The sequence below is a fragment of the Notamacropus eugenii genome, chromosome 2 (genome assembly GCF_028372415.1).
Source record: "Notamacropus eugenii isolate mMacEug1 chromosome 2, mMacEug1.pri_v2, whole genome shotgun sequence".
In the NCBI taxonomy this organism is placed as follows: domain Eukaryota; kingdom Metazoa; phylum Chordata; class Mammalia; order Diprotodontia; family Macropodidae; genus Notamacropus; species Notamacropus eugenii.
The window spans coordinates 485,517,475-485,543,223 of NC_092873.1; the positions used below are offsets into that span (position 1 = coordinate 485,517,475).

A 25,749-nucleotide genomic window follows, 5' to 3' on the forward strand; every position below is an offset into this window, starting at 1 on the left:
TCTAATGTATATAATATTCTGACCTAGTAGTCCCTTCTTCTCCATAGTGGGGTAGGAGATATCTGCATCCTCTTCTTCTGATAGATGAAGTCGCCTCTTTTCTGGGTCTTAGAATACTTGCAGGATCCCTTGGCCCAGTCTCATCCAACTGTTCTGCCTTAACTTTCAAGATTCTTTTACTATCTTTCATCTCTTTTCAAACTCCCTGTATCAACATCCCTCCAAGACAAATATGGAGAACTGTCTTTAAATCACTCACATAACAGAAAGATGCAGCCAATTGTTAGTCCTAGTTAGTCCTAGAAAGTTATTTGTTTATTAAAATACTAAAATCATTTCATACATCTCCAGAGTCCTTCTGCGTCTAGGGGAGGGTCAGTAACAGTGCAGCCTTGAGCTCCTAGGAATTGTCATGAGAAGGGTACTAGTTGGGGCTGATTACTTTTCCTGGAGCTCATAGACACCTCTGTCTTCTGAAGACAAAGAGATACTGGAGGTCAGGAATAAGGAAGAGTTCTCATCCCAAGCTTGATAGGAGTCGTCCACTGATGCCCTCAGGAATGGACTGAGAAGGATGAGGACTAGTAGATGAGGAAATAGACAGAGATGAATGGGTCACTGCTATGCCAAGACCCCAGTCATTCCACAGGCTGATGAATCAGTCATCCTCAGGTTCCTATCGCCATCTGGTTAAAGGATGCCTTGTGTTCTTCTTTGAGCCACTGACCTCTCTCTGAAGTGTGAAGTATATACTAGTGTCCATGGCAAACAGAATTCCCATCACAAGGTAGAAAAGAATGTAGAACCAGATTTTAGAAGATGAGGAAGTGGATGCATTTGGATCTATATTTGTATAAAAATAAGAGACAGGAGGAAGAACCGTTAGAATTCTGGTGAAACAACAAAACAATTCAACCAATACCCATGAAACACTTGCTTCGTAAAGGAGAAAGAAAGAAGAGGTAGTCATCTGTCCTTGGGTCTGGGGTTTGGGAAGGATACTGTGAGATTTTCAGAGAGAAGACTGATTAGATTCCTAAGGTGACCTGTTGCTAAGGGTCTCAGGCAAGAGGTACTATGAGGGTCACTATGAGGAAGAAAGAGAGAGACAGAGAGAGAGAGATAGAGACAGAGAGACAGAGACAGAGAGACAAAGACAGAGAGAGAGAGAGAGAGAGAGAGAGAGAGAGAGAGAGAGAGAGAGAGAGAGAGAGAGAGAGAGAGAGAGAGGGAGGGAGAGGGAGAGGGAGAAACAGTAAGAGTGAGGTACTGCACCTATGCCATACTTATGCTACATTTGAATTTTGTAATAGTTGACATCAGTTTTATTATTACCCTTGCTATTATTGATTATAATACTACTATTATTACTGGAACTTCTGAATCAAGTTTCTAGATCTTCTAGACCCATGTGATATTTTCTTCTTCACACTATATAATGGAAAGAGCTTTTACCTGGGCCTGCCAAATCAAAGGATGAACTCCTACTGGTCTTTCTAGGGATTCAGGAATTCAGAATGTCATCAGAAGGGCCAGACACCTGATCATTTACCCTGGGAATGAGGGGTAAGTTGCAAGGATTCATACTAAAGAAGTTGTGCTGGTCAAAATGATTGGGAGCATGGTTGAATCAGGGAGTATTAGACCTCAGGATTCTAAAAAATGGGGTGTGTTGCATGAGAAGGAGAAGTTATTCCTTTCAATGGAGGAATCCAGACTTGGGAAATGAGGGGAGAGGTATAACTTTTGTTCTTTTGCAACCACATGTGAATGAATGATTATGCCCCAATTCCCAAGAAGTCCTTTGTGTAACTTAGACACAAATAAAATAGTCATGCACGTCAAGTAGATCCTTTCAGCCATTGTGCTGGTAGCAAGAAAGACAATTCATGATGGTTTAGTACTCTAAAATTATCAACAACCCTCTTCAGATTCATCCTCCAAAGTCCCCTTCCCTCAAAGCCCAACAACCTTCCCTCTTTCCTGGTTGGGTATATCTAACCTTGGACAGTAATTCTCACCACTCTTGACTTCTCCTTCTTATTTCCTATGGTCACTGAACAGAAATCATTATAGTTCATTTATAGTCATTATAGTTCACTTGATTGATGGAAATGTTGGAAAAACTTCCTTCCTTTGCCATTTTGCTAGAATGTGACTTTAGAGATGGATTTGTTTTGTCAGTCATGGCATCTCAGCACCACGGGCTCCCTTTCATATAAACGAGTTTCAAGGACTAGAGTAGCATTCAGTTTTAAAAGAGAAACAAGAACCAAGAATCCAGGAGGTATCAATTCAAAGTAGAATCTCAAGTCATTCTACACTTGAATAGGGAGAGATGGCAAGCTCCTAGGACAAAGAAAAATATCAGATGATGAGGTACCCTCAGTCAATAGCATTGACTGGACACTATAGGAGGCTATAAAAACAACCTCCTTGCCCCTGACGACTTCCAATTTCATAGGATCATAGTACAGACACCATGTGAAAAAGTCACAGGACACCAAAAAATATATAGAAGTAAGTGTATTATGCCATCTACCTCCTGACACAGGATAGATTCAAATCACAGAATGAAACATGCATTTTCAAAATAGGCCAATGTGTGGATTTATTTTGCTGGATGACATATCTTTGTTACAAGAATTATGTTTCTCTTTTTTTATCATGGTTGGCTTTGGGGAGAAAAGAGATATATCAGTAGTGTTTCCAAAAAAAGAGAAGAAAGAAAAATGGTTACTGGACCATTTTTAATGCATACAGGAGAACAGAATAAAGTTCAGAAGGAAATACAAAGATATAGGATAGCTTTTCAAAAAAAACATTGAATTTCTTACATACTTTTTTTTAAAAAAGCAAACTGTACGTAACATAGATATATGCTTTCACATTTAATTTTTTTATTTCTATTTTGCATATGAAAATGTTTATTTTTGAGGTATTCCTTAAGCTGAGAATTTTAAAAAATAAAAGAGAGAAATGCATTCATGGAAACAAAACATAAAACGCATCTGTATATTCTGGGAAACAAAACCCAGAATCTTTGATTTTAAATTAAATTTTAAAATTCAGTCTAAGAGGCATTAGTTAAGCACTTACCCTGTGCAAGGCACTGGAGGTACAAAGGCATAAATGAAACAATCCTGCCTGCCCTAGAAGAGCTTACATTCTATTGGAGGAAACAACCTTTATACATAGATAAGAAAATACAAAATGTATACAAAGTAATTGGGGTGAGGCAAGCAGCAACAATTAGGACAATCAGAAAAGTCTTCCTGTGGGAGGTGGCAGTTGAGGGCAGTCTTGATGGGACAGAGGATTCCAAGGCACAAAGGTAACAGAGAGAATGTTTCAGGCATGGGGGACAACTGGTCCAAAACCATGGAGGTGAGAGCTGGCTATTGCGTATAGGGAATGGCAAATAGGCCACTTTGGCTAGAGAGTCCATGAGGAGGGGCAACATGCAATCAGTCTAGAAAGATAGTTTGAAGTCTGATATGAAAGGCTTTAAATGCCAAGCAGAGAAGTTTCTATTTTATCCTTGTTTTTATAGGTTAAGAGGGAACCAGCTGTGGACTGACATGGTCAGACCTATGGTTTTAGGAACACCAGTTTGGCCTCTATGTGGAAGGTGAATGGGAGAGAGGGGAGACTGGAGGCATGGATACCAATTGGGAGGCTATTGCAACAGTATAGTAGGTGAGGAGTTAGGATCCCCTGAACTAGGATGGTACAGTCATGTGAGTGGAAAAGGGACAAGTGTGGAGTTAGAATCAGTAAGACCAGAGAACTGGTTGGATTTAGGAGGTGGGAGAGGAGAGTGAAGAGTCCAGGATGACCTCAGAAATCCAAGTAAGGCTCTTGACAGAAGTAGGGAAATTAGGGGGAGGGATGAGTCTAGGGGACAGAATGAGTGAGTTCAGTAGAATTTGAGATGCTTATGACACATCCAAGTAGAGATGCCTAACAGGCAGCTAGAGATGTGGAACCTCAACCTCAGGAAAAAGTTGAGAGTACAATATGTAAATTTAGGAGACATCTGCACAGAATGAACCTGTGGGAACTGATGAGATCATGGAGATAGAGAACGCTGAGAAAGAAAAGAAGAGGGCACAGGACAGATCTCTTGGATGCACTCAAACATCAAGGGCTCAACATAGATACTCAGAAACATCAGTTAGCAAGGAGGAAGATAACCCAGAAGGAAGTGTATTACAAAAACGCAGAGTGGAGAAACTAGCCAGAAGGATCATCTGGACAGTAGTTTGCAGTGCTACAGAGAGGTCAGAAATGATGAGGACTGAGAAAAAGAGAGATCATAGTTCTAGAAGGAACCTGGGAAACCTAATCCAATCACATTTTGCAAATGAGGAAATGGTGGCCCAGAGGGTAGTAGAGTTTGTCAACTTGATGGAAAGATGAGTTCAGCTTTTCTGACCGTGAAACCAGTGTACATCACAAGGTGCCATGCTAGCTCATTGCATGGTACTACGCTAGATCGGTGGTAACTTTGGAGAAAGCAGTTTCAGTTAAATGATAGGGCAGAAGTGAAACTGACAATGTGTGAGAAGCAAATGTGACATGAGAAAGAGTCGACAAAGATAGAGGGCTTTCTTTTTAAAAAAAAACAAAAGAGGTTTTTAGTCCCTTTTGTTTTTAACTTTCCTTTGTTTTCTGCCTGTATCCCTTCCACCATATCTACAAATCATCCCCTATAACAAAGAGCTTTCATTTAAAAAGAGAAAAAGAAGAGAAAAAAATCACTGAAAGCAAACAATACATCAAACACACCTTACATCCTATGTAATGTCCCATACCCGTGTATCTTCCCATCTCTCCAAAGAAGTGGAAGAAGATGATGAACGTTTTTTCCCTAAGATTTTGGCTGTGAAAAAGCAGAGGGATGTAGCGTAGCTTGTTAGGGATTATAGAGTTAAGGGAATTTTTAAGGATGAGGAGATTTCAGCAGAGAAGGAGCTGATAGATAAGGAAATACGTAAAAATTTTAGGGAGATAGAGATAAGGGATGGTGAAAGGAACAAGCACCCATTAAGGGACAGGAGGTGATGGGATCAAGGGCACAGAGTAGTTGGTCTTGGGATATAAGGAGTACAGATCACTTTTCTGGGAAGTTTAGTGGTTAAAGGAAAGTGATAGGATTGTAGCTTGAGTGGCAGACTCGAGGGAACAATATTTTAAGGCAGGCAGGACCAGCTTGTTTGCAGGCTGAGGAGAAAGGTCTGATAGAATGAGACATTAAAGACACAAGAGAAATGATGAACCAGTAATAGCTCCAGGAGAAATGATTAAGAGCACAGGTGATGTGGTTAATTTGGGAAAGGAGGTGTTGGATCATTTTCTCTAAGTCAGGTAAGAAGGATGGTTTGAATGATGAGGGAGATAGGAAGGAAGCTCAGGTATCTCCCATCTGATGGACTGGAAGAACTTTATCTGTGAAGTGGCCAAGGCAAGGTCATTTGTTTGATCAATCAACAGCCATTTATTGAATACCTGCTATGGGCCAGGTACTGTATTAGGCACAGAGGGAAGCACAGATAAAAATGGAAGATTTGCCTTTAAAGGGCTTACTGTCTATAGAGGAAATTTCGCACATACAAATAAGTATAGGCAAGATATATTCCCCTTTTGGATTTGGAAAGTTTTATTTGTGGAAAGGAGAAGCATGAACAGTTTTGAGAAGACCTGAGAGAAACCTGACTTAGAGAAACATACTTACTAAAGATAAAAATGTCCTCAGTGTGTTGCTTTCCAATAACTTGTTTACATATTATTGCTTTGAGGTTAAGTAGGAAACCTGCACAACTTAATATTTTGGTTTCTAGAGTTGGGGGATGGGGTGCTCATAGCCATATTATATATAAATATATCCTAATTATCATATTATATTATGCTTATTGTATAACAAAAATTATTTTTAAATAGGTGAGAACACTAATATCTGGGGTGAACAAGGGGAAATCAGGAAAGTTTACTTGTGTAATTTTTTTTCAACCCTATTCATTAGCATGGAAGTAGGAATGGAGTCTGTGTATGGTGAGAGTAATTTGGGGTTGAAACTTGGCAATGAATGGGCTGGTTAACTGCAGAGCTAACTCCCCTGGGAAGACTTCTAGCCTCGCAGGATCACATATAACACATGGGATTCTAGGAGTACTTTGTAAGTATCTGAATGATCTTTCTCCCCCATCTTAGGGGGTTCCTTTGATATTCTGGGGTAAGCTCTTTAAGAGTTATTGAAAAGCTATCTTCTTAAAGCTTATCACATGGGAGCTGGGGGTCCCCAAAGGAGGTGACCATAGAGGAACTGGACCTGAGGTTAGGACTGCTAAAATGCCCACCTATCTGACCTGATCTCAGCATAGTGGGACTGCCATGACTCTCCAAAGCTCTTTGCTTCAATTGGAATTACTTAGATAGGTGGCATGGCACAGTAGGTAGGGTGCTGGGCTTGGAATAAGGAAGACCCACATTCAGGTCCTGCTGCTATCTTATCATGGAGATGTCATATCTGTCTGAACCTCAATTTATTACCTCTAAAATAATAACAAGAGTAATAATACTACATGTGGGTTTTTTGTGGAGATCAAATGAAACATGTATGAAAAATACTTCATAAACCTAAAAATGCTACCTATATGCCAATTATTCCTATTTTTTCTTTCTAGCATTTCCTTGTCTACCCCATAAGAACCACGTAAGTTCAGTCCTAGGTGTCTATCTATTCCCCTTTAATGCCTTGGCCAAGTGTCCTTACCTTTGACAGTGATATCCACACTTACAGATTTAAGGGATGTCTGCCCCACATTCCCTTGACAGTAGTAGGATCCACTGTGAGTATGATTCACTGAAGAGACAATGTAGTTGAATATCACATGGTCAAACTTTAAGGCAGTGTTATTCTGGTAGTAGGTGACTTTGTGCAGTGGTTGGCTCTTCCAACTGTGGCACCTCAGGATCATCATGTCACCTACCATGAATTCTAATCTCTCTACTTGGAGTAGTAGCCAATCTGAAAGACAAACACAGAGGCCACTAGCTCAGGACATTTCAGCTTGTCCTCCAGCTTTGATCCATCCAAGACTTCCTGCCATCTCCAAAGAGAAAGAAAAGCAGATCCTGACTCTGAACAATTATTCCTGTCACTGAAGCTGGCCTGAGGACATGCAGAATTCCCTTTGCTAGAATCTGCCCACATGGTGCTGCTGTTCTTTGACATTCATTTTCCAAGAGGACCAATGGCATCTAAAGGTGGGTGATGTCCTGACTCAGGTGAATTGAATTTTAGAGAAGTAGAGTTGCACCAAGTTGTCAGATTCACTCTTCCAGCGTCATTAAAGTCCAGTGGCAAGACAAAAGTTAGGATTGTTGGCAATGGCCCAGACTGAAGTGGATGACCATAGCCTCTTCAACATCTGACCAAGGTCTAACCACACCACAATGCCTGCTTCAGCCACCTTCGTGTCCATTGGAACAAGATGTTTTTATCCATCCCTTCCACTGACAGAAGTCTTCACATGCTTGGGGTAGACACTGCACCAATTTGCCAATGCGTTTGTGGCTGGTTGGTTACATTCAACCTCATTAGCCTATCTGCCAAAACAGGTGACCAAAGCACAATCTACATCGTCTTGGAACCACAGGGGCGAATTGAGTGCCAGGTAGATACCAAAAGTGGATGAGCTTCCTGGAAAAGGGCTTGGCAAACCCTCACACCAGTGGTACTAGTCCTTGAATTGCCATACACCCCATCTGCCCACATAAAATCCAGAGGACAAACCACATATCAGAGCCCAAGAAATGGGGAGAATGTGCAGGTAAACAAACCTTAGGGCAATTTGGGAGGAATTAAAGAACTAGTCAGGAGATCAAAACATTTTAGAGAATGTGAGGTCGTTTATAATCTGGAGCCATAACACTCAACCTGCAGGGGACGCTAGTACAGCATGGTGGACTAATCACGGGACTCTTGCTCAACCAACTACAGTGGTTTGGCATTGCCTCTAGAAAAAATTGCAAATTCCTTTGTTACTTGTGAAAGGTCTTTACAACCTAGCCAACATCACTGGACATGATTTCCACCCTTTGGATTTGAGCACCCAACCAAAGTGTCCTTCTCTCTGTTCCTCTCATGATACATTCAGCTCCCAAATTCAGGCTTTTCCACTGTCCATCTCTATTCCGAACCACACTTCCTATGCCTTGAATGGAGCCCCTCCATACCTTGCCCTTATAAAGTTCCTCTCTTCCTAAAATATGCAGCTCAGGCAATACCTTAGTTCATGGTCTTTCCTGGTCCTCTCAACTATTAATAGTCTTCCTTCTAAAATACCTTGTATATATTTTATATGTATGTTGTGTGAGTATATATATATATTATATATAATATATGTAATATATGCTTCATGTCTATATGGTTAAAATGTATGTGTATATATGTACATATATGTTACATGTACTTATTATCTCCCCATTAAGATGTAAGGTCATTGTGATCAGTGAGTATTTTGTTGCCTATGCTTATATTTCTAGTGCTTAGTACATGAAAAGCCTTTAATAAGTACTTATTGATTGATTAAATGTAGGTCTCTAGTACCCTGGTGACTTGGTGGGGAGTTTTGGAAATTTCCTGGAAGACATGAGTAATGAAGGAGTCAGTGAGAAAAACTTAGAACATGACAAGCTAAACTTACACCTCAGTAAAGGCAGTAGTAAAAAGGGGAATTAAAATACCTTGTGGATTTCTCACGAACTCTCCCATCCACCCGCCTGAATATATTAGTTCTGCAAATAAAGAGGATATGTCCCTTTCCAGGCTGTATTGTAAGCAGATACCAACTATCCCCTCTCCCTCCACCTTACCCCAGTCTCCTTAACCTTCACTTACCCCTGGAGACCTGTAGTTTCACAGGGCTACTGAGGGCTGTGCCTTCTGCCCGGCACTGGTATTCCCCACTGTCCTCCACTTTGACAGCTGTGATGTTATAGGAGTCCTGGTGGATGGGGAGAGCTGACCCATTGTGGAACCATTCAATGGAATCTTTTCCACGGAACTGGAATCCTTCACAAGTCAAAGTCACATTGTCCCCTTGGAGCACATTGAACCATGGGGGTTCCAGGGTCACTACTGCCCTTGGGGAACCTGATGGGAATAGAGAAGAGGCAAATAAAGAAAAGGAGTCCCCAAGGAGGCATCAGATCCGAGATGTGAAGGGAGGACACCAGTGAGAAGCACAGAGAACAGAATGGAGCATGCTTAGAGGGCTGTGGAGGAGAAAAAGGTCAGAGCTGGGTCAACTGCTGGTGACAGTATTCTCACACATTGATGGCACACTGAGGCATGAGGTTATAGGGCCTTTTCCAGAAGGGTGGACAGCTCCCTAAGGATCCCCTAGGTCCCATCAGATTGATAAAAAACAAACAAACAAACAAACAAACACAAGAACAACAACCAACAATCACAAAACCCCAAGAGCTCTCATCTTCTCAAATGGAATCCATCTCAGGAAAAGGCAGAGTGAATGATCTGGAAGTTCAATCTCCAAAATCTGGGGGAAACCTTGAAAAGTTCTGGGGTCAGTTTTGTTCTGTGGGAAGGAGAGGGATGCATTTACTGAAGAAATGCTCTTCCTGCAGGAAGGGGGAGAGTCATATTTACCTCCACTCCAAGGCCAGGAAACCCAACCCCTACTACCTGCTAGCCTCATCAATGAATCTGAGGTTCTGCCCCCAATCTCTCCTCCTCCAGTCTCTCCAATACAGAGACCCAAGATCTAAGTATAACAGATACAGACACATGTACAATGCACAGTACATATACTCAACATGGTGTAGACAGCAGCACCCACAGACTGTGAGCTGCTTGGGAGAGGGGATTGTGTTTGCCTTTCTTTGTATCCCCAACAATCATTACTTTCTGACACATCACAAACACTTAATAAATACTTGTTGACTTGTTTTGACATGACCCACACAGCAGATACACAGACATTCAGACATCACTTGGGGCAGGAGAAAGATGCTAGCTTTGGATTCAAGGATCTTGGGTTCAAATTCTAGTTTAGTCACTTACTAGCTGTGTGACCTTGGGCTACTCAGCTAACCTTTCTTGGACTCAGTTTCCTCACCTGCAAAATGAGGCAGCTGGACCAGATGACCCCTCCCACTCTGATCCATGACCCTTCAACTATGTTGATAACCTCAGAGCAACCACAGACATGAGGAATCCAGCCATGAATCCAGGAGTGGGTATGGGAAACAAGCATTTACTAAGTGCCTACTGTGTGCCAAGTAATGTCCTAAGCATTTTACACATATGCTCTCATTTGATCCTAAATCATAAGATTTAGAGCTCACCACATTATCTAGTGAGTCCAACTGGCTCATTTTACAGATGAGAAAACTGAGGCTTGAAGCAGTTAAACAATGAGGTCAAATGAGTAGGAAATAGCAGACTTTGCTTTCCATGGAATAGGCAGTGGAATATACCCAAGCTCAGGGATACAGGAGAAATGGAGTTTTATGTACAAGTGCTGCTCAAACCCAGAAGGGCAGCTAGGTGGGGCAGTGGATAGAGCACCAGGCCTAAGTCAGAAAGACTTGGGTTGAAATCTGGCCTCAGACTTTTACTAACTGTATGACTCTGGGCAAGCCCCATAATCCTGTTTGCCTCAGTTTCCTCATTTGTAAAGTGAGTTGGAGAAGGAAACAGCAAATGACCCCAGCATCTTTGCAAAGAAAATCCCAAATGGTGTTGTGAAGAGGGGGGCAAGATAGACCAGCAATACACTCAAACACAGAGAAACGTGGTGACACACCTGAGCAGACTAGCTCTTTTTAGAGGGTGTATGCATCCTGTGACTGAAAAACAAATCTACTGGGTAGCTAGACGGCACATTGGATAGAGGAGTGGACCTGGAATCAGGAAAATCTGAGTTCAAACCCAGCCTCAGACACTTACTTGCTGTGTTTCCATGAGTGAGTCACTTAACCCTCATTTACCTCAGGTCCCCATCTATAAAATGGGGACATATTAGAGAAGGAGAGTTGGACATGACTGAACCATCTAAAAACAATAGGCTCCTGAGGAAGAAGGTTGAGTCTCTAGCAGTACAAAGGGGAGCAAACAGCTTTGGTTGGAAGGTACTCGGAGAAGAGAGCTATCTCATTGACAGTTGCTTCCTTCCTGGCCCTAAAGTCTCACTCTATTCTTAATCAGGTGGGTTTAAGGCTCCAGTCTGGATAGGAGCTACTGTCCTGGATGTATCGATATGTCCTATACTGCATTGATATGGATGTTCAAGAAGGGGAGGAGAAGGGAGTGGTTAAAAAAAAAGAGAGACAAAAACTGAATACAAAACTTACCATCACTCCTGATGGCTGCAACTGCAAGAGACCAGAAAGCAGGGATTAGACCAGTTCAGGGAATCCAGGGGCTGGGCATCTCCAGCGTGGGACAGACTAAGGATCCAGAAGAGCCTGCTGTGTAGGCTTTCCTCAACGTTCCTCAGAGCTGCCTGGAGTCAGAGGAATTCCAGGGGCACTGAAAGTCCCCTCCCCTCAAACAAATAAGAAAATAACCTATTGCCTGCTCAGTGACATCTGAAATGCCACCATTGGAGACCTTCCTGTGGCTTAATGTTTTGTTCCCTTTCAAAATACAAACATCTTTGCACCTCAGTGTCAGTGAGTTTATGGAATTAAATCCTTTCTTAACAGTAGGATTTAATCTAAGAGTGCTCATGAGCAGGGAGAAGGATAAAGAAAGGAGAATCTCTGGGGGACTGCCTATATCTGGCTATGCTTTTTCTTTTTTTGTTTTTTCTTTCTTGTTTACTCATTTTTAACATTTTTTTCTTTTTGTAAAGTTTGAGTTCCAAATTCTCTCCCTGCTTTCCTGATCAAAGGATGGAAGAATATATACACACTCTTGAGTACAAAAATGCATTTCTCAACAGGGAAATAGGGTAAGGAGGAAAGAGAGGAGAAATTAGAAAAAAATATGGATTAAGCAAAGGATTAACCCTAAGCAAAACATATACAAGTATATTTACAGCTGGGTTTGCGGTGGCAAAGAATGGGAATCATAGAAAGTACCCATTGTTTGGGGAATGACTAAATGTGTTTATAAATGTGATGGAATACATGGTGCTATAAAACATGATAAAGAGGTTATTTTTAAAGAAACCTGGGGAGACTTGTATGAACTGACGCAGAATGAAGCGAATTATACATTGATGACTAGAACAATGGGATAAATCTAATCCAATAAAAATGAATAAGACTCAAAATAAAATCTTTCAAAAATCATTTTTTGTACGTAGATAACAAGGGAAGCATTACTACACAATGGCTTGTCTGAAAAATGCCAAGACATTTTGGTGGAATCCGAATTCAAAAGGAGTAAAAAAAATATGTAATATCACATTCAAAAATAAAAAGACAATGTGATTTTATGTGATACTGACAGGAATAGTGTCTAGGAAAAGGAAGTAGTAGCCCAGTGTACTCTGCCCTGCTCAGAACACATCCAGAGTATTGTATATTGGGGAGGACACTGACAACTAGACAGTGTTCAAAGGAGGCGACCAGAAAGGTTGTGTGAAGGGTCTCAAGTTTCTGTCAAATGAGAATCACTTGAAGGAAGTGAGAAGGTTTCTTTTAGAGCAGAACAGACTCAAGGGAATCCGATAATCCTCTCCAAGTACCAGAAAAACTGTCATGGAATCTCCTTGGTCCAGGAAGGGAGAACCAAGAACAATTTCATCTTTGTAACCTCTCTCCACTATCCCTGCTTCTCTCCTCTGATACTTTCAGCCCCCTGGTGTGGGCCCTCATTTCACCATTCCTGGACCTTTGCAATTTCCTGCTGGTGCGTCTCCCTGTCTCAGGTCTCTCCTCAATCCAACCTATTTTCCATTAGGACACCAGAGAGGTTTCCCTAAAGCACATGTCTGACCATGTCACCCCCTAGTCAATAAACTCCAGAGCTCCCTGTTGCCTTCAGCATCAAATGCAAAAGGGGGCTGGTAGGTGGGGCACTGGGCTTGGAATCTGGAAGACCTCTCTCCAAGAATTCAAATTTGGCCTTACCTCTGTGACCCTGGGCAAGTCACTTAACCCTTAGTTACCCTTAAGCCTCAGTTTCCTCAACTGTAAAAATGAGCTGCAGAAGGAAGTAGAATACTACTCCAGTAACTTTGCCAAGAAAACCCCAAAGTGGGGTCAACAAAGAGTTGGTCACAACTACAAAAATTAGATGAAAACATTCTCTGTTTGGCATTCACACACCTTCATAACTTAGCCCATTCTGATTTCCAGTATTGTCACACTTTGTTACTTGATATGTGCCCTTTTTGCCAATGACATTGGCCTTCTTGCTGTTCTACAGACAAGATAATGTATCTCAGCTCAAGAAATTAAAGATATCGATAGTCATATGAAAAAATGCTCTAAATCACTCTTAACTCTGAGATACCAAATCACACCTATCAGATTGGCTAACATGACAAAACAGGAAGATGATAAATGTTGGAGAAGATGTGGGAGAGGTGGAACACTAATTCATTGTTGGTGGAACTGTGAGCTGATCCAACCATTCTGGAGAGCAATTTGGAACTATGTCCAAAGGGCTACAAAAATGTGCATATCCTTTGACCCAGCATTACTGCTACTAGGAGTGTATCCCCAAGAGATCATAAAAATGGGAAAGGGTCCCACATGTACAAAAATTTTTATAGCAGTACTCCTTATGGTGGTCAAAAACTGGATATAAAGGGGATGTCTGTCAATTTTGGAATGGCTGAATAAATTGTGGTATATGAATGTGATAGAATACTATTGTGCTATAAGAAATGATGAATGGGAAGACTTCAGAGAGGCCTGGAAAGGCTTATATGAACTGATGCTGAGCAAAAGGAGCAGAACCAGGAGAACTTTGTACACAGAAACAAGCAGTGTGTGAGGCTTTTTTATAGTAGACTTAGAACTTCATTACAATGCAAGGGCTTAAAAAATTCTCAGTGGTCTTTTAGGTCAAAATGCCTCCCACATCCAGAGAAAGAACTATGGAATTCAATCGCAGAATGTAGCAGATCATTTTGTTTTGTATTACATTTTGGTTTGTTATATGATTTCTTCCGTTCATTTTAATTCTTCTATGAAACACGACTATGGTGAAAATGTATTTAATAGGAATATATGTGTAGAATCTATATAAAATTGCATGCCTTCTTGGGGAGGGAGTGGGGAGGTAGGGGGTAAGGAAGGTGAGGGAGGGGAAAAAAGTCTGTTATATGGTAGTGATTGTAGAAAACTGAAAAGAAATAAAATTTTAAAAAATTTATATACTCAGCTCTAGGCATTTTTTCTGGCTGTCCTATACGCCAGGGATGCTCTCCCTCTTCAGCTCCACCTCCTGGTTTCCCTAGATTCCTATAAATCCCAACAAAAATCCCACCTCCTATAGGAAATCTCTACCAGCCCCTCATAATCCTACTGCCTTCCCTCTCAATTATTTCCTATTTTTCTTGCTTATCCCTTGTTCGTGTGTGTGTGTGTGTGTGTGTGTGTGTGTGTGTGTGTGTATCAGTGTGAGGGTGACATACACATACATTTTGCTTGTTGTCTCCCCATTAGACTGGAAGATTCTAGAAGACAGAGTTTGTGTTTTGCCTCTTTGTATCCCAAATGCTTAGCAGACCACCTGTCACACACTAGGAACTTAAATGTCTATTGACTGATGATGGGTAGAAATCACAAAGAAAGAAGATTAAGGCTTGAAGTCAGGAAACATTTTCTAACAGCTAGAACTATCTCACGGTCCAAAGAGATGTCTTGAATGGGATGAATTCATCTTCTTTGGTGGGCTTGAAGCCAAGGTTGAACGAGTACATGTCAGATGAGTTGTGGTAGAGATTGTTTTTTAAATCTGAGTTTGACTAGCTCTCCACTGAGATTTCCTCAAACACCAACATTCTATGATTTTACAGGTAATGGGGGGGACTGGCAGTGGAAGTCCAGTCCTTATGATCATGAAGAGCCTGGTCTGCCTGTTTCAATCCTCCATGGGGAGGCTGGGAGCTGAGGCTGGGTCTGGAAGTGCTTGATAATGTGGAATAGAGGAGCCTGGCTCTCTACCGCAGAGGCTGTTAAAGTATTTGCTGCATTTTTTTGTTGGTTTACTTCCTAATGAGGTTAATGAGTTTGATTAATTCCTAAGTTGGAACTGTGGGTACATACGTTGCTTGTGTTTGACTAGGGAAAGTGAAATACTACATGCCTCTGAAGGGGACTTTGGGCTTTTCTCTCCCTACCCAGGCATCCATCATGTGGGCCAAGAACACATGACCCTGCTGTTGCACCTGCCTCTGTTGTATGAATCTTGGTCTTTGGGAAAGGAATATGAGAGAGAAATATGACTTGTGAGCTTTGACAGTTTGGGAGAAGGAGCTGCCAAAAGGTCTGGAAACGAAACCATTATGGAGTTTGAAGCATCTGTACCTTGTGTACTTTTAATAAGGATTAATGTGAATAAACATAGATTGTATTTAAAATGTCAGCTCTACAAACTTCACATCAACTGATCACATCAATGATATAACTACAAGACAGGAGAGGTGTGTCTAGGGAACAGTTCATATGAGAAAGGCCTGAGTTTAATGGACTTCAATTTCCATGTAAGGCCCCCTGTGTTCTGTGACAAGGCAAGGAATTACTGGTGCTTGCTAATCCTATCTCAGGAGACGTGACTGTTAAATTTTCAGTGTGAGCATCAACACCTGAGAAATTGACAAATGCTACAAATAAAATCTTGATGTATTGTTTTCTCAATTGTCAAGACTTAAGAAAACCATGAAAAATTGTTAATAATGCAGAATAAACTGAAAATTGTGGAATGTGTAAAGTTTCTTCAGAGACTTCATTGCAAAACGTTTGCAACACACCCTAGAATTAAGGTAACAGGAAGAGAAAGCTAATTACACCTGAGGGATAATATCTAAAGAGAGGAAAGAGTTCTGAAGTTTGCTCTAGTCAGATAACACCTTGATTTTGATTCTGTGTACCATATTTTAGGGGGGATATTGACAAGCTGGAACATGTGCAGAGGAGAAAAATCTGTAGTGTGAGGAAACTAAAAAAGCATGCCCAAAAGAATCAGTTGAAGAAATTGTATTTTTTTAAGCCTTTAAAGGTGAAGGTTTGGGGGAACTTAATAACTGACTTCAAGTATTTGAAATGTCATCATGTGGAAAGGGAATAAATTTGATTTTTTTTTTTTACCCTTTAAGACAGAACTTGGAAGAGTGAGTAAACTTTGCAAAGTAGCAAATTTAGGACCTGTAAAAAGGAGGAAAATTACTATCAATTAGTATTATTCCAAAGTAATATGGGCTGCCTTAGGAGGACTTCTCCATCAGTGGAAATCTTTAAACAAAAACTGGAATACCCTCTTTCTTACTACTATAAAATGGATTCCTGCTCAGATATGGGTTACCCAGGATGCCCTCTCAGGTCCCTTTTAGCTCTGAAATTCTATGATTCTATGAACCTTATCTCCCCGACCATTCTTATTCCTATCATCCTGATCAACATGCCAATTATGTGAATCCACATAAGCAACTTCTTTATCAAATTCCATATTGGCTATTCAAAATCTTTTCCATTCTCCTGAAATCACCAATTGCACCCTTCACCTGCTTCACTCAGCAAATGACTATAGATTTCACAATATCAGTAACATTGAGATGATTTACCATGAGGTCCCTCAACTTGCCTTCCCTTTACCTTAAAAAGGCTGTCTTCACCCATCCTCTCTTGCTTTCATCCTCATGAAGGAATCATTCTCCTTGTTACTGCCTGATTATGCTGTTGATATGACTGTTACACCTCCCACAGTCCTTGTTCATTAATATCCTCTCTTGCATTGTTCATCTCTCATCATCTCTCATCATGTTCACTGGCTTTCTTGCACCAATGACTTGTCCTTCCCATATAGATCTCCTATACCCTAAAAAACCTGCCCTTAATTTTTTGATCCCCCTCAAGATACCTCAGTATGTTGTTCCTCCCCTTAACCACCAGACTTCTTGAAAGTACTATCTACACTTAATTCCTCATCATCCATTCACTCTCTTGGAAGATACTTTTTCACCCTTCCCTCTTGACTGCAGTGGATTGCCCCAAGGTCACCAAGGACCAATCAATCACCTTATCTTAAGTCTCATGCTCCTTTATCTTTTTGCAGCATTTAACCATATTCATCATTCCCATGCCAACTTTACAGTACTATCTTTCCAGTTGGCTTTTTTGACCTTAATCCTATGATCTTCACTGAAAAAAATTAATGATGTGGTCCATGGATCGCTCTTGGAGAATCACTGTCCTAACCTGAGTCATGTTTAGTTGTTGTTCCTCTTGTCCCCCTGCTGACTATCTGAGTCAAACCCTGTGATTACTACATCAGTCGTCACTTGGGAGTGTTTTCTGGTCAGAACACTTCCTCTAACTCAGTAATGTCCCTTAGGAGAAGAGACATCAGGAAAGGATAAAGTATGGCTGAATTGTCTATGTGATGAAATGTCAGGGACGTAAGGGAGGCTCCCTCTGTGTAGAAATATCTGGTCAGAGAATGTAGACCCATGGGAAGTGGGGAAGGAAGGGCTATGCTAAGCAGCCTGGGATAACTGGAGAACCTCAAGAGTCTGTTAGGATATACTACAATGTGATGGTTGGAGGCAGAGCAAGAGAAGCCCATGAAGACACTGACAATTTCTCAGTTGTCTTGGGCTAGCCCTGAGTCTGGCCTCTAAGGGCATAACATCATCCTTAGGCCCTGAGCAGGCATAGACCTTGTGTTATTTATTATTCACTCAGAAGAGAGTAACCCCAGCAGTGAATGTTCCCAGTCAGAGAAAGATGGTTTTCTCCTCTGACTCTGAATGAAAAGTGTCCCAGTCCACTGGGACTGCTCTGGGGACTTAGGAGGCTGGTACAGAGACCAAAGCCAAAGAGTGATGCTAAAAGTAAGAAGTCCTTCCTTGGCACATTTGAATTTACACAACGGGAAGCTTGAGGCATAAGGGAATATAGAGAGATGGAAGAAGAAAGAAAAATTCAGGGACAGCAGGGGAAGGCTGAGCAATCTCTAGGCTATGGCAGGAGAAGGAAAGGGATTCAATAATGGTACTCCAAAGAGGATAACCTTTCTGTCCTGGCATGTCCATCTTCTAGTCATTCCTTCTGAAGATTGTGGGAAACTGCTTGGGACCCATCTTCTTCTGTTAGGATCTCCCATCTTTCCCCCCTACCCATCTACTCTGGGCAGCAGGAAACAATACCTCTAAGACTACAGTAGCCATTGTGTGTGTGTATACACATGGTGTGTATATGTATATATATACATATATATATATACACACACACACACACACGTACATACATATACATATATGTACACACGCATGTATGTATGTATATATACTAGAACAGCAGCCCCCTCATGTGGTCAATGATGAAACAGACCTGAAACATGGACTTTACATGGGGAGAGGTTGAGGTAGATCCTGACTCATTTCTGTTCTCACAAGCAGGGAGCTGCAAGGAGACTGCATGAAGCATGGGCATTCCTAGCATAAGAGATAACAGCCATGGAGAATTCCAGAAAAGAAAGACAGACAGAGAAAAAGAGAGGAAGATGAGGTGGAGGGGGAAGTGGCGGAGGAGTGGGCTATCTCTAGAATAGTGGGAGACCTTGAAAAAGAAGGAAAACTCAGGCCCCACAAAATATTTGGCTTGATTGGTTTCTTTCCTAATGACCACAATGAAGAAAGAAGCATATGTTAGAGGTCAGCCACTGTCCTCTGACATGCTTTTTATAGGAAGGTCCCTAGCCCACCTCAGATCCTCAGTTTCTCCATCTAGAAACCTGGGAAGAATTATCTCTTGCTTCCACAAGTGGTCATTGGGAACTCTGTGGTCCAACATCTTCACACTTCTGGATGGAGACATCAGAGAGTTTTGACTTTGCAGAACTGAAAATTATATAGTAATTGCTTAATAAATACTTTTTTTCCCTATAAGTCAATAAGCACTTATTAAGTGCCTACTATGTGTCAGGAACTGTGCTAAGTAATGAAGATACAGAGAAAGGCAAAAGACAATCCCTGCATTCAGTGAATTCAGTCTAACGATGGAGCCATGCCCACAAGTAGGTACAAACATGCTATATTCAAGATTAATTGAAACTAACCAACAGAGGGAAGGCACTAGGATTAAAGGGTGTCAGGAAAGGCTTCTTATGCAAGGACAGACATTCTCTGGGACTTGAAGGAGGCTTTTTGGAAGGCTTTTTAGTCAGTCTTAGGCAGCTACAGAGTATATTTTGCCCTTGGCAGGGTGGGCTGTTCATTCCCTGGCCAGTAACAACTCAAGGTCTAGGGAAGGGGACCAGACTGGGGTGATCCTAGAGTGCTGCAGAACTGCAGAAATGAGGCCAGATTTCTTGGAGCTCTTGGAGGGAACAACAGCCCCAAACTGCTGAGCTGGTGAGGAACAACTCATAGGGTTCAAGTGATGGCAGTGAACTTGCCTACCACTGGGCCCTCGGTGCCACTCAGAACTGATGCGGAGTCAAAAGAGAAAAGTCCTGTCCTTATAAATGTACAAGTCCAGGGGACAGGCCATTGCTGTTCTTTGTCCGTATTTTCAACAGACTGTCCCAGTTTCCAGATCCAGCACATTCTCTTACTCATGGGCCTTACCCCTTGCCTTACCATTTCTAGACTTACTCCTTTCTTGTTCTTTGCCTCATATCTGCTCCAGAGAAGACCTCCACCCCAAGGCACATGGTGCTTGATTAGAACTTGTCCCCTAACCTGAGTGTACTTTATGCCCTGATGAGCTTGTGCGTGATATGATTGCCCTTATCTGAGAGACCCCATTGGAGAACTCTGTAAGGCCTGGCCCTTTATTAAAACTCTCCAGAATGCTTGCCTAGGATGAGGACTGCAATGGGGAAGAGCTGATTAGCTGAGAACTATCACTTTTTTAACTCATGTTTTTAGAACTATTTAGAATTTATAGAACTATAAAAAACTGGTAAACTGAGAGATATCTTACCAAACATGGGTTTCTGAGATACCTTTCAAAGGGAGATAAAAAGAGAGAGAAAAATCCCTCAGAGTGACCACTGAACTGCATTACTGTCTAAAAACAATTAGCCCTATTAGACTATTGTCTCCCATCATCCCTGAAACCTCCCTAAAGCAGCTGCTATGCTCCCAAGGAGCCCAGTGTATTCAAGCACCTAGAGGCCAAAGCTTGGGTAAAGTGGATACATTCCCACCAAGTAATTTGCCGATAAACAATTTTGGTTAATTGTATGGCAAGTGTGGATTCCTTTCTTGCCTCAGAATCCATACTTGAAGAAAAAAAACCCTATTGGACTGGCCCAAGGGACATAATTTGCTTTCTGCTGACAGGTCAACACTGTGACTTCCAGAAGAATGGATAAAGATAGACATACGTAGAAGATGAATTGGGCTTGTTTTATTTGTCTTTAGGGGGAAAAAGTAGGAAGACTCATGTTCAAGTCCCTCCCACAGTACATAGAGCTGATGCTTGACAAGTCACTTAGTCTTTCATTGCCCTCTCATTGGAGTGTTCTCAGAGCACAGAGAGCAGATAGCTGCAAATTCCAGGAGCTCTCCTACACCCGTGAAATCATATGTTCAGAACATAAAAACCCATCAAAAACCACAAACATTCAAATAAGAAGTAAATGATAAATATATTGTAAATGAATAGAAAGTATAAATACATTGGAGAGAAGGCCACAAAGTCCAAACTATTCACAATTTGTAAAAAGAAATTTGTTTCAACTAAATCATTTTATTGACTTGTTTCTTTCTGAATCCTTCTGATCTATTTTTCTAAACTTCATTTTAAAAATTGGTTCCCTTTTAAAAATCATAAATGTAGTTTGCACATTTTCTGATTCTGTTTTGTTCATTTTCCATGATTTTATGTCTTTCCAAATCTCTTTGTATTCTTTGGATTTTGTCATTTCTTATGACATGATAACATTCCTTTATACCCTCTATTTATTTAGCCATTCCCCAGCCACTGGATGTATATGTTTTTTCCAGTTGAGGCAGATTAAAATCATTCAAGATCCTTGGAAATAAATCTGATCATAAAATATTAGGAAAACAGATGCTTGCCAAGTATCTTTACCTGTGTATCTGGCCGATACCAGACATTTACTGAATGCTTCTTGATGGATTAAATGAGAACAGATATGTTTAATAACCTGATTCTGAATGACAGGGATGTCTTGGGTCCATACACTCATTTTTTCCCCATTATGATTAAAGCTACAGGTCACCACCTACCCACTAGGACCTATCTCAGATTCTCAGCAATACAATGATCCAAGATAATTCCACAGGACACATGATGAAAAATGCTGCCCACATCCAGAGACAGAGCCAATGAAGTCTGAATGCAGATCAAAGCATACTATTTTTGTTTTCATTATGTGTTCATGTTTTTGTCCTTTTGGTCTGTTTCACAGAACAACCTATTTCCCTTTGCTCTAAAGATATGGCATCCTAGAAGTCCTCGGAGATAACCTCCTCTTGCCATATAAACCAGGAAATTTCTGTCAGCTTTTGTATGAGCAATGGACCCTTACCTTTTAAATCTCAGCTGGAATAGAAATTGCACCAGGTGCTTAGCCACAGGAAAGGAGGCTAATGGAATTCAAAAGTCTTCTTCAGTTGGAAGTTCAACTAAGAGAGGATTGACTTCAACTTGAGGTAAATGGTCAATGGCTTTAGCCTTGTCTGATGATGGTCTGTTGAGAACACTGAAAATACTGAGCCCATCCTAGGATCATGTCCTTATCACTAACCAATGTGACTCCATCAGCACTGCGTAGCTGAGATGCAACAGAGGTGTTTGGCCCATAAGCAGCCTCTAGGGCATCATAAAAGCCTTTTTAGGTTTTTGGATTGTTTTGGACTGTTACTATCAGCATAAAATTGAATTTCAACTCTCTTCTTACTGAGCCAAGAGTCCTGCATCGTTCTAAACTTTGCTTGTACTTTGCTTTTGATGAAATTATATGTAGCCTTCTTGGAGATGGATGAACTATCCTACTGGTAAACCCTGAGCCACCTATCTGCCTTGATGATGCTTACAGCTGCTGTGATCCTGGAAGCATCAGAAAAAACAACAACAGAAAGAATGCTGAATTTCAGTCCAGAAGGTTAGAAATTCATAGGGAGAAATGATATAATTTTAGAAATCTACAAAATGTTAGTTATTTTCTACTCCTTCTGCCTTATTTTACAGATAAGAAAACTGAGACTGAGACATAGTAGTTAGAGCCCTGGACTCGGATTTAGGAAATCAGATTCAAATCCTGCCAGGACAAGCTATATGACTCTAGGCATATCATTTAAGCACTCTGAGGTTCATTTTCTTCATCTGTAAAAAAGGAGATAATGAAAGAACCAAACTCACAAGGTTATTGTGAATGTCATATGAGATAATATATGTATAGTACTTGGTAAGCCTTAAAGTCTCATTTAAATGGGAGCCGTTATGACCCAAGGACACTGAGTCTACTCTCCCTTCCCCAGCTATGTTCAGTCAAAGATGATGTCCTTCTTCCCATCCTCCCAAACCCAGAAGAGACCAGTGTTCTCATATGGACTTGGAAAAGGTCTCTGCTAGTCCCAGGGACCACGGATACCCTGTACCTCTCCTATTAAGGTGAATCAGAACTCACCCAGAAGCAGCAAAAATGGCAGTAGCAACAGCTGCATTCCGCTGGGATGAAATAGACCAGATCAATTGTCCACTGCTGCCCTGGGACTGGATGTGACCCAACGGAGGTTTTTAGAATAAAGTAGAAAAGAGGAAGGAAACCAATGGTTCCCCCTCCCCCACACCAAGTTTCTTTTACTGAAACCAATCTTGGTTTTTATGAAGGAAAGCCCAGTAGGCTGAGGCCTCTAAATCTGATTTCTGGGAAGTAAGAATTTAATAGGAGAGTTGCTATCACACACCTCAGAGTCAGCAGTCTGGCCCCTAGCCTGAGGAGGTACTTTGAGAAACACCCAGAAGGGGATATGGGATTGTACAATGATACCCAGTCCTTATGAGCATGAGAAGAGCATGATGAAGGTCTCATGTAGAATTTTCAGAACTTTTATAACTATTACTTTTGTCTGCTTGGCACAGGAAGAAGAGAAGCCTTTTCATGGACTGCTGATGTAGAACCAGATGACTCAGTCCCTCTACTTCCCACAAATACTTTGAAGAGGAGTTCTATAAATCTCTGGGTGGAGACAGAGACCTCAGGCCCTTACGTCCTGATGAATTTTGACAGAGCGAGTGGTGGATGGCTCTTTCCTGTCTCTGTTGGGTGAGCCACTAGACTTCCAGAAGCTCAGTTCCATACCAGATTTTGCAGACAGTTGAGCTCTGTGATGAGTAAGATGTTGTATGGTCTATTGGAACCAGTTGAAAAGTGGATCCAAGGTAGCCAATAGAGAATGATTTGATTTGTCCATCTGTTATGCTGAATTTGGAAGCAAACTTGGAGGAGTGAATGTTCTATAGAAACTGCTTTAGGTTTGAGTCCACTCTCCCCATGGACCAAGGTGGTACAGGGGAGAATGTACCCCTAGGTGTTAGGGGTAAATGCTTATACTTTTATTCATGCTTGATCATCCCAGTAGCTATGCCTTTGTAAAGCTAATTGATATTAACTGTTTAAATGAAACTGGAGTGATATCAATGATAAAAGGCAGATCATAACTGTAATTTGTGATTGATATTGTGGAGAATATATTTGAATAGGGACTTGTCATTGACATGACAACTCAGGAACATCTTGTCTTTTGAGACTCAATATGCCAGTGGGGATGAGATGGGTTAAGGTTCCCCAGAGCTTATATGAGCTAACCATGCATATGGAATGTAATAGGGGTGAACTGGCTAGTAGGAGAGGGCTGTCCTTTGAACATGCACAGACTTTCTCTATTTGCTTTCAGCTCGAGACCATGTAGAAATTTAGTGAGGCATCATTGTCTGGTTATGATGAGTTGTCTTCTGGATTAGCTCCTCACCAAGCATGGATTAGCCATCAGTCTATCTCCTCACTGACCATAGCCTCCTACAAGTTTGGCTAGGTGGAATATCGAAATTTCTGCAGTGACCCTCCCTGTTTCCAATCTGGCTTGTTTTCAGGTGGTGATAGTTAGTCTCTTGAGGGAGGCCATATTCTGCTGCATGTACTTTTGATCCCATCCCCTATCTGTTATCTAGAACTTGCCACATATGTGCCACTGGTCCCATTCCCTTTCTTTTCTAATCTTATTTCCCTAGACTTCACCAATAAGGAAGATCTTAGACACAATGGCCAGTCATCTTTTGGTGCCATGTACCTATCAGATTTGTTTGCTCTTATTACAAAAGATGCCTTAAGAAAAGCATCATCTATCTTGAATTCCAGGTTGGTTCTCTCCTTAGGCTAGCCTACCAAGATATTTTCAATCTTGACTTTAAAAAATGTTTTTAATTTTCTGCTCTTGAGTTTTGCCTTATTAACCACAGGGCAAAAGCCCAAACAAAGAATTTTCCTTTTAACAGGTGGGTTGGTTATTAGACTGGCTCCTCACCAGGTGGTTCCTCCTAGGAAGGTCAATCCTTTGGACTCAGTGGTCCAATAGGAAGCTGCATCCTCCACTACTTCCAGCCACCAGCTAGGCTAGGTGTTACAATCCTCTTTCTGCTGTGATGTGATAGGCTCTTTTCCTATGGACTATTATTACTCTTTTTCAGAAAGGGCAGAGATCTTTAGTCTAAGATTGGCAGAAACCTCACCTCTTTGACTCTCTCAGTCCTCGGGTCTGAGGTTTGTAACTCTGCAGGTAGGTGAGAGAGATACAGCCTTTTCCATTCAACCTTTCTTCCAGTTCAGACCTAGAGTGAACACCACCATTCCTTACTGTGACTTTTCTTCAGTGGAGTCTTCAGCAAATGAATAAATATGGACTGAGGTGTTATACTTAATTTATTGTTCAATCATATCCATCTCTTTCCACTTGGGATTTTCTTGGCAAAAGTACCAGAGTGTTTTGCCATTTCCTTCTCCAGATCATTTTTACAGATGTGGAAACTGAAGCAAACAGTGTGAGGTGATTTGCCCAGAGTCACACAGCTAGTATCCGAGGCTGAATTTGAACTCAGGAAGATAACCCTTGGCACTCTATCCATTGCACCACATAGCTGCACACATGATAAGCTCTGTACATAAATAGACAGGCAAACAAACAAAACAGACCCTATTCTCAAGGATCTCACAATGTCTAATAGGAGATAGATACACTATGGAAACAACTAAATATGGATGAGATAGATACAGGATAAATTGGAGATAATCACCAGAGGGAAAGCATTAGCATTAAGGTGAATTGAGAAAGCCTTCTTGTAGGCGGCAGTTGAGGGAAGCCATTGAGATAAAGAGGTAGAAAAAAGGAGGGAGAGAATTCCAGGCAAAGGGGACAAACAATGAAAATTCCTGAAACCAAAAAATGGAATGTCCTGTAAAAGGAACAATAGAGGAAGACAGAATGAGGGGAGACTGGGAGGATAATAAGGGTTTTGAAAAAAAATAGAAGATTTTATATGTAGTGAGGCTTCATGTCTTAAAAGGGC

At 41.2% G+C, this 25,749-nt stretch overlaps 1 protein-coding gene across 2 annotated transcripts; it reads right to left on the reverse strand.

Annotated features, from left to right (window-relative positions):
* Positions 1–293: 293 nt before the first annotated feature.
* LOC140529855 (low affinity immunoglobulin gamma Fc region receptor II-a-like) lies at positions 294–22,899 on the reverse strand. Of its 2 annotated transcripts, none has more exons than XM_072648828.1 (5): positions 22,814–22,899; positions 11,383–11,403; positions 8,906–9,160; positions 6,801–7,030; positions 294–843 (listed from the first exon to the last, which is right to left on the reverse strand). In XM_072648828.1, the coding sequence occupies exons 1-5, from the start codon at positions 22,848–22,850 to the stop codon at positions 781–783; spliced, it is 606 nt and encodes a 201-aa protein (XP_072504929.1). In that variant the 5' UTR covers positions 22,851–22,899; the 3' UTR covers positions 294–780. The 2 variants fall into 2 exon arrangements, with proteins under 2 accessions (XP_072504929.1, XP_072504928.1); XM_072648827.1 differs by having other exon boundaries at positions 6,776–7,030.
* Positions 22,900–25,749: the final 2,850 nt, after the last annotated feature.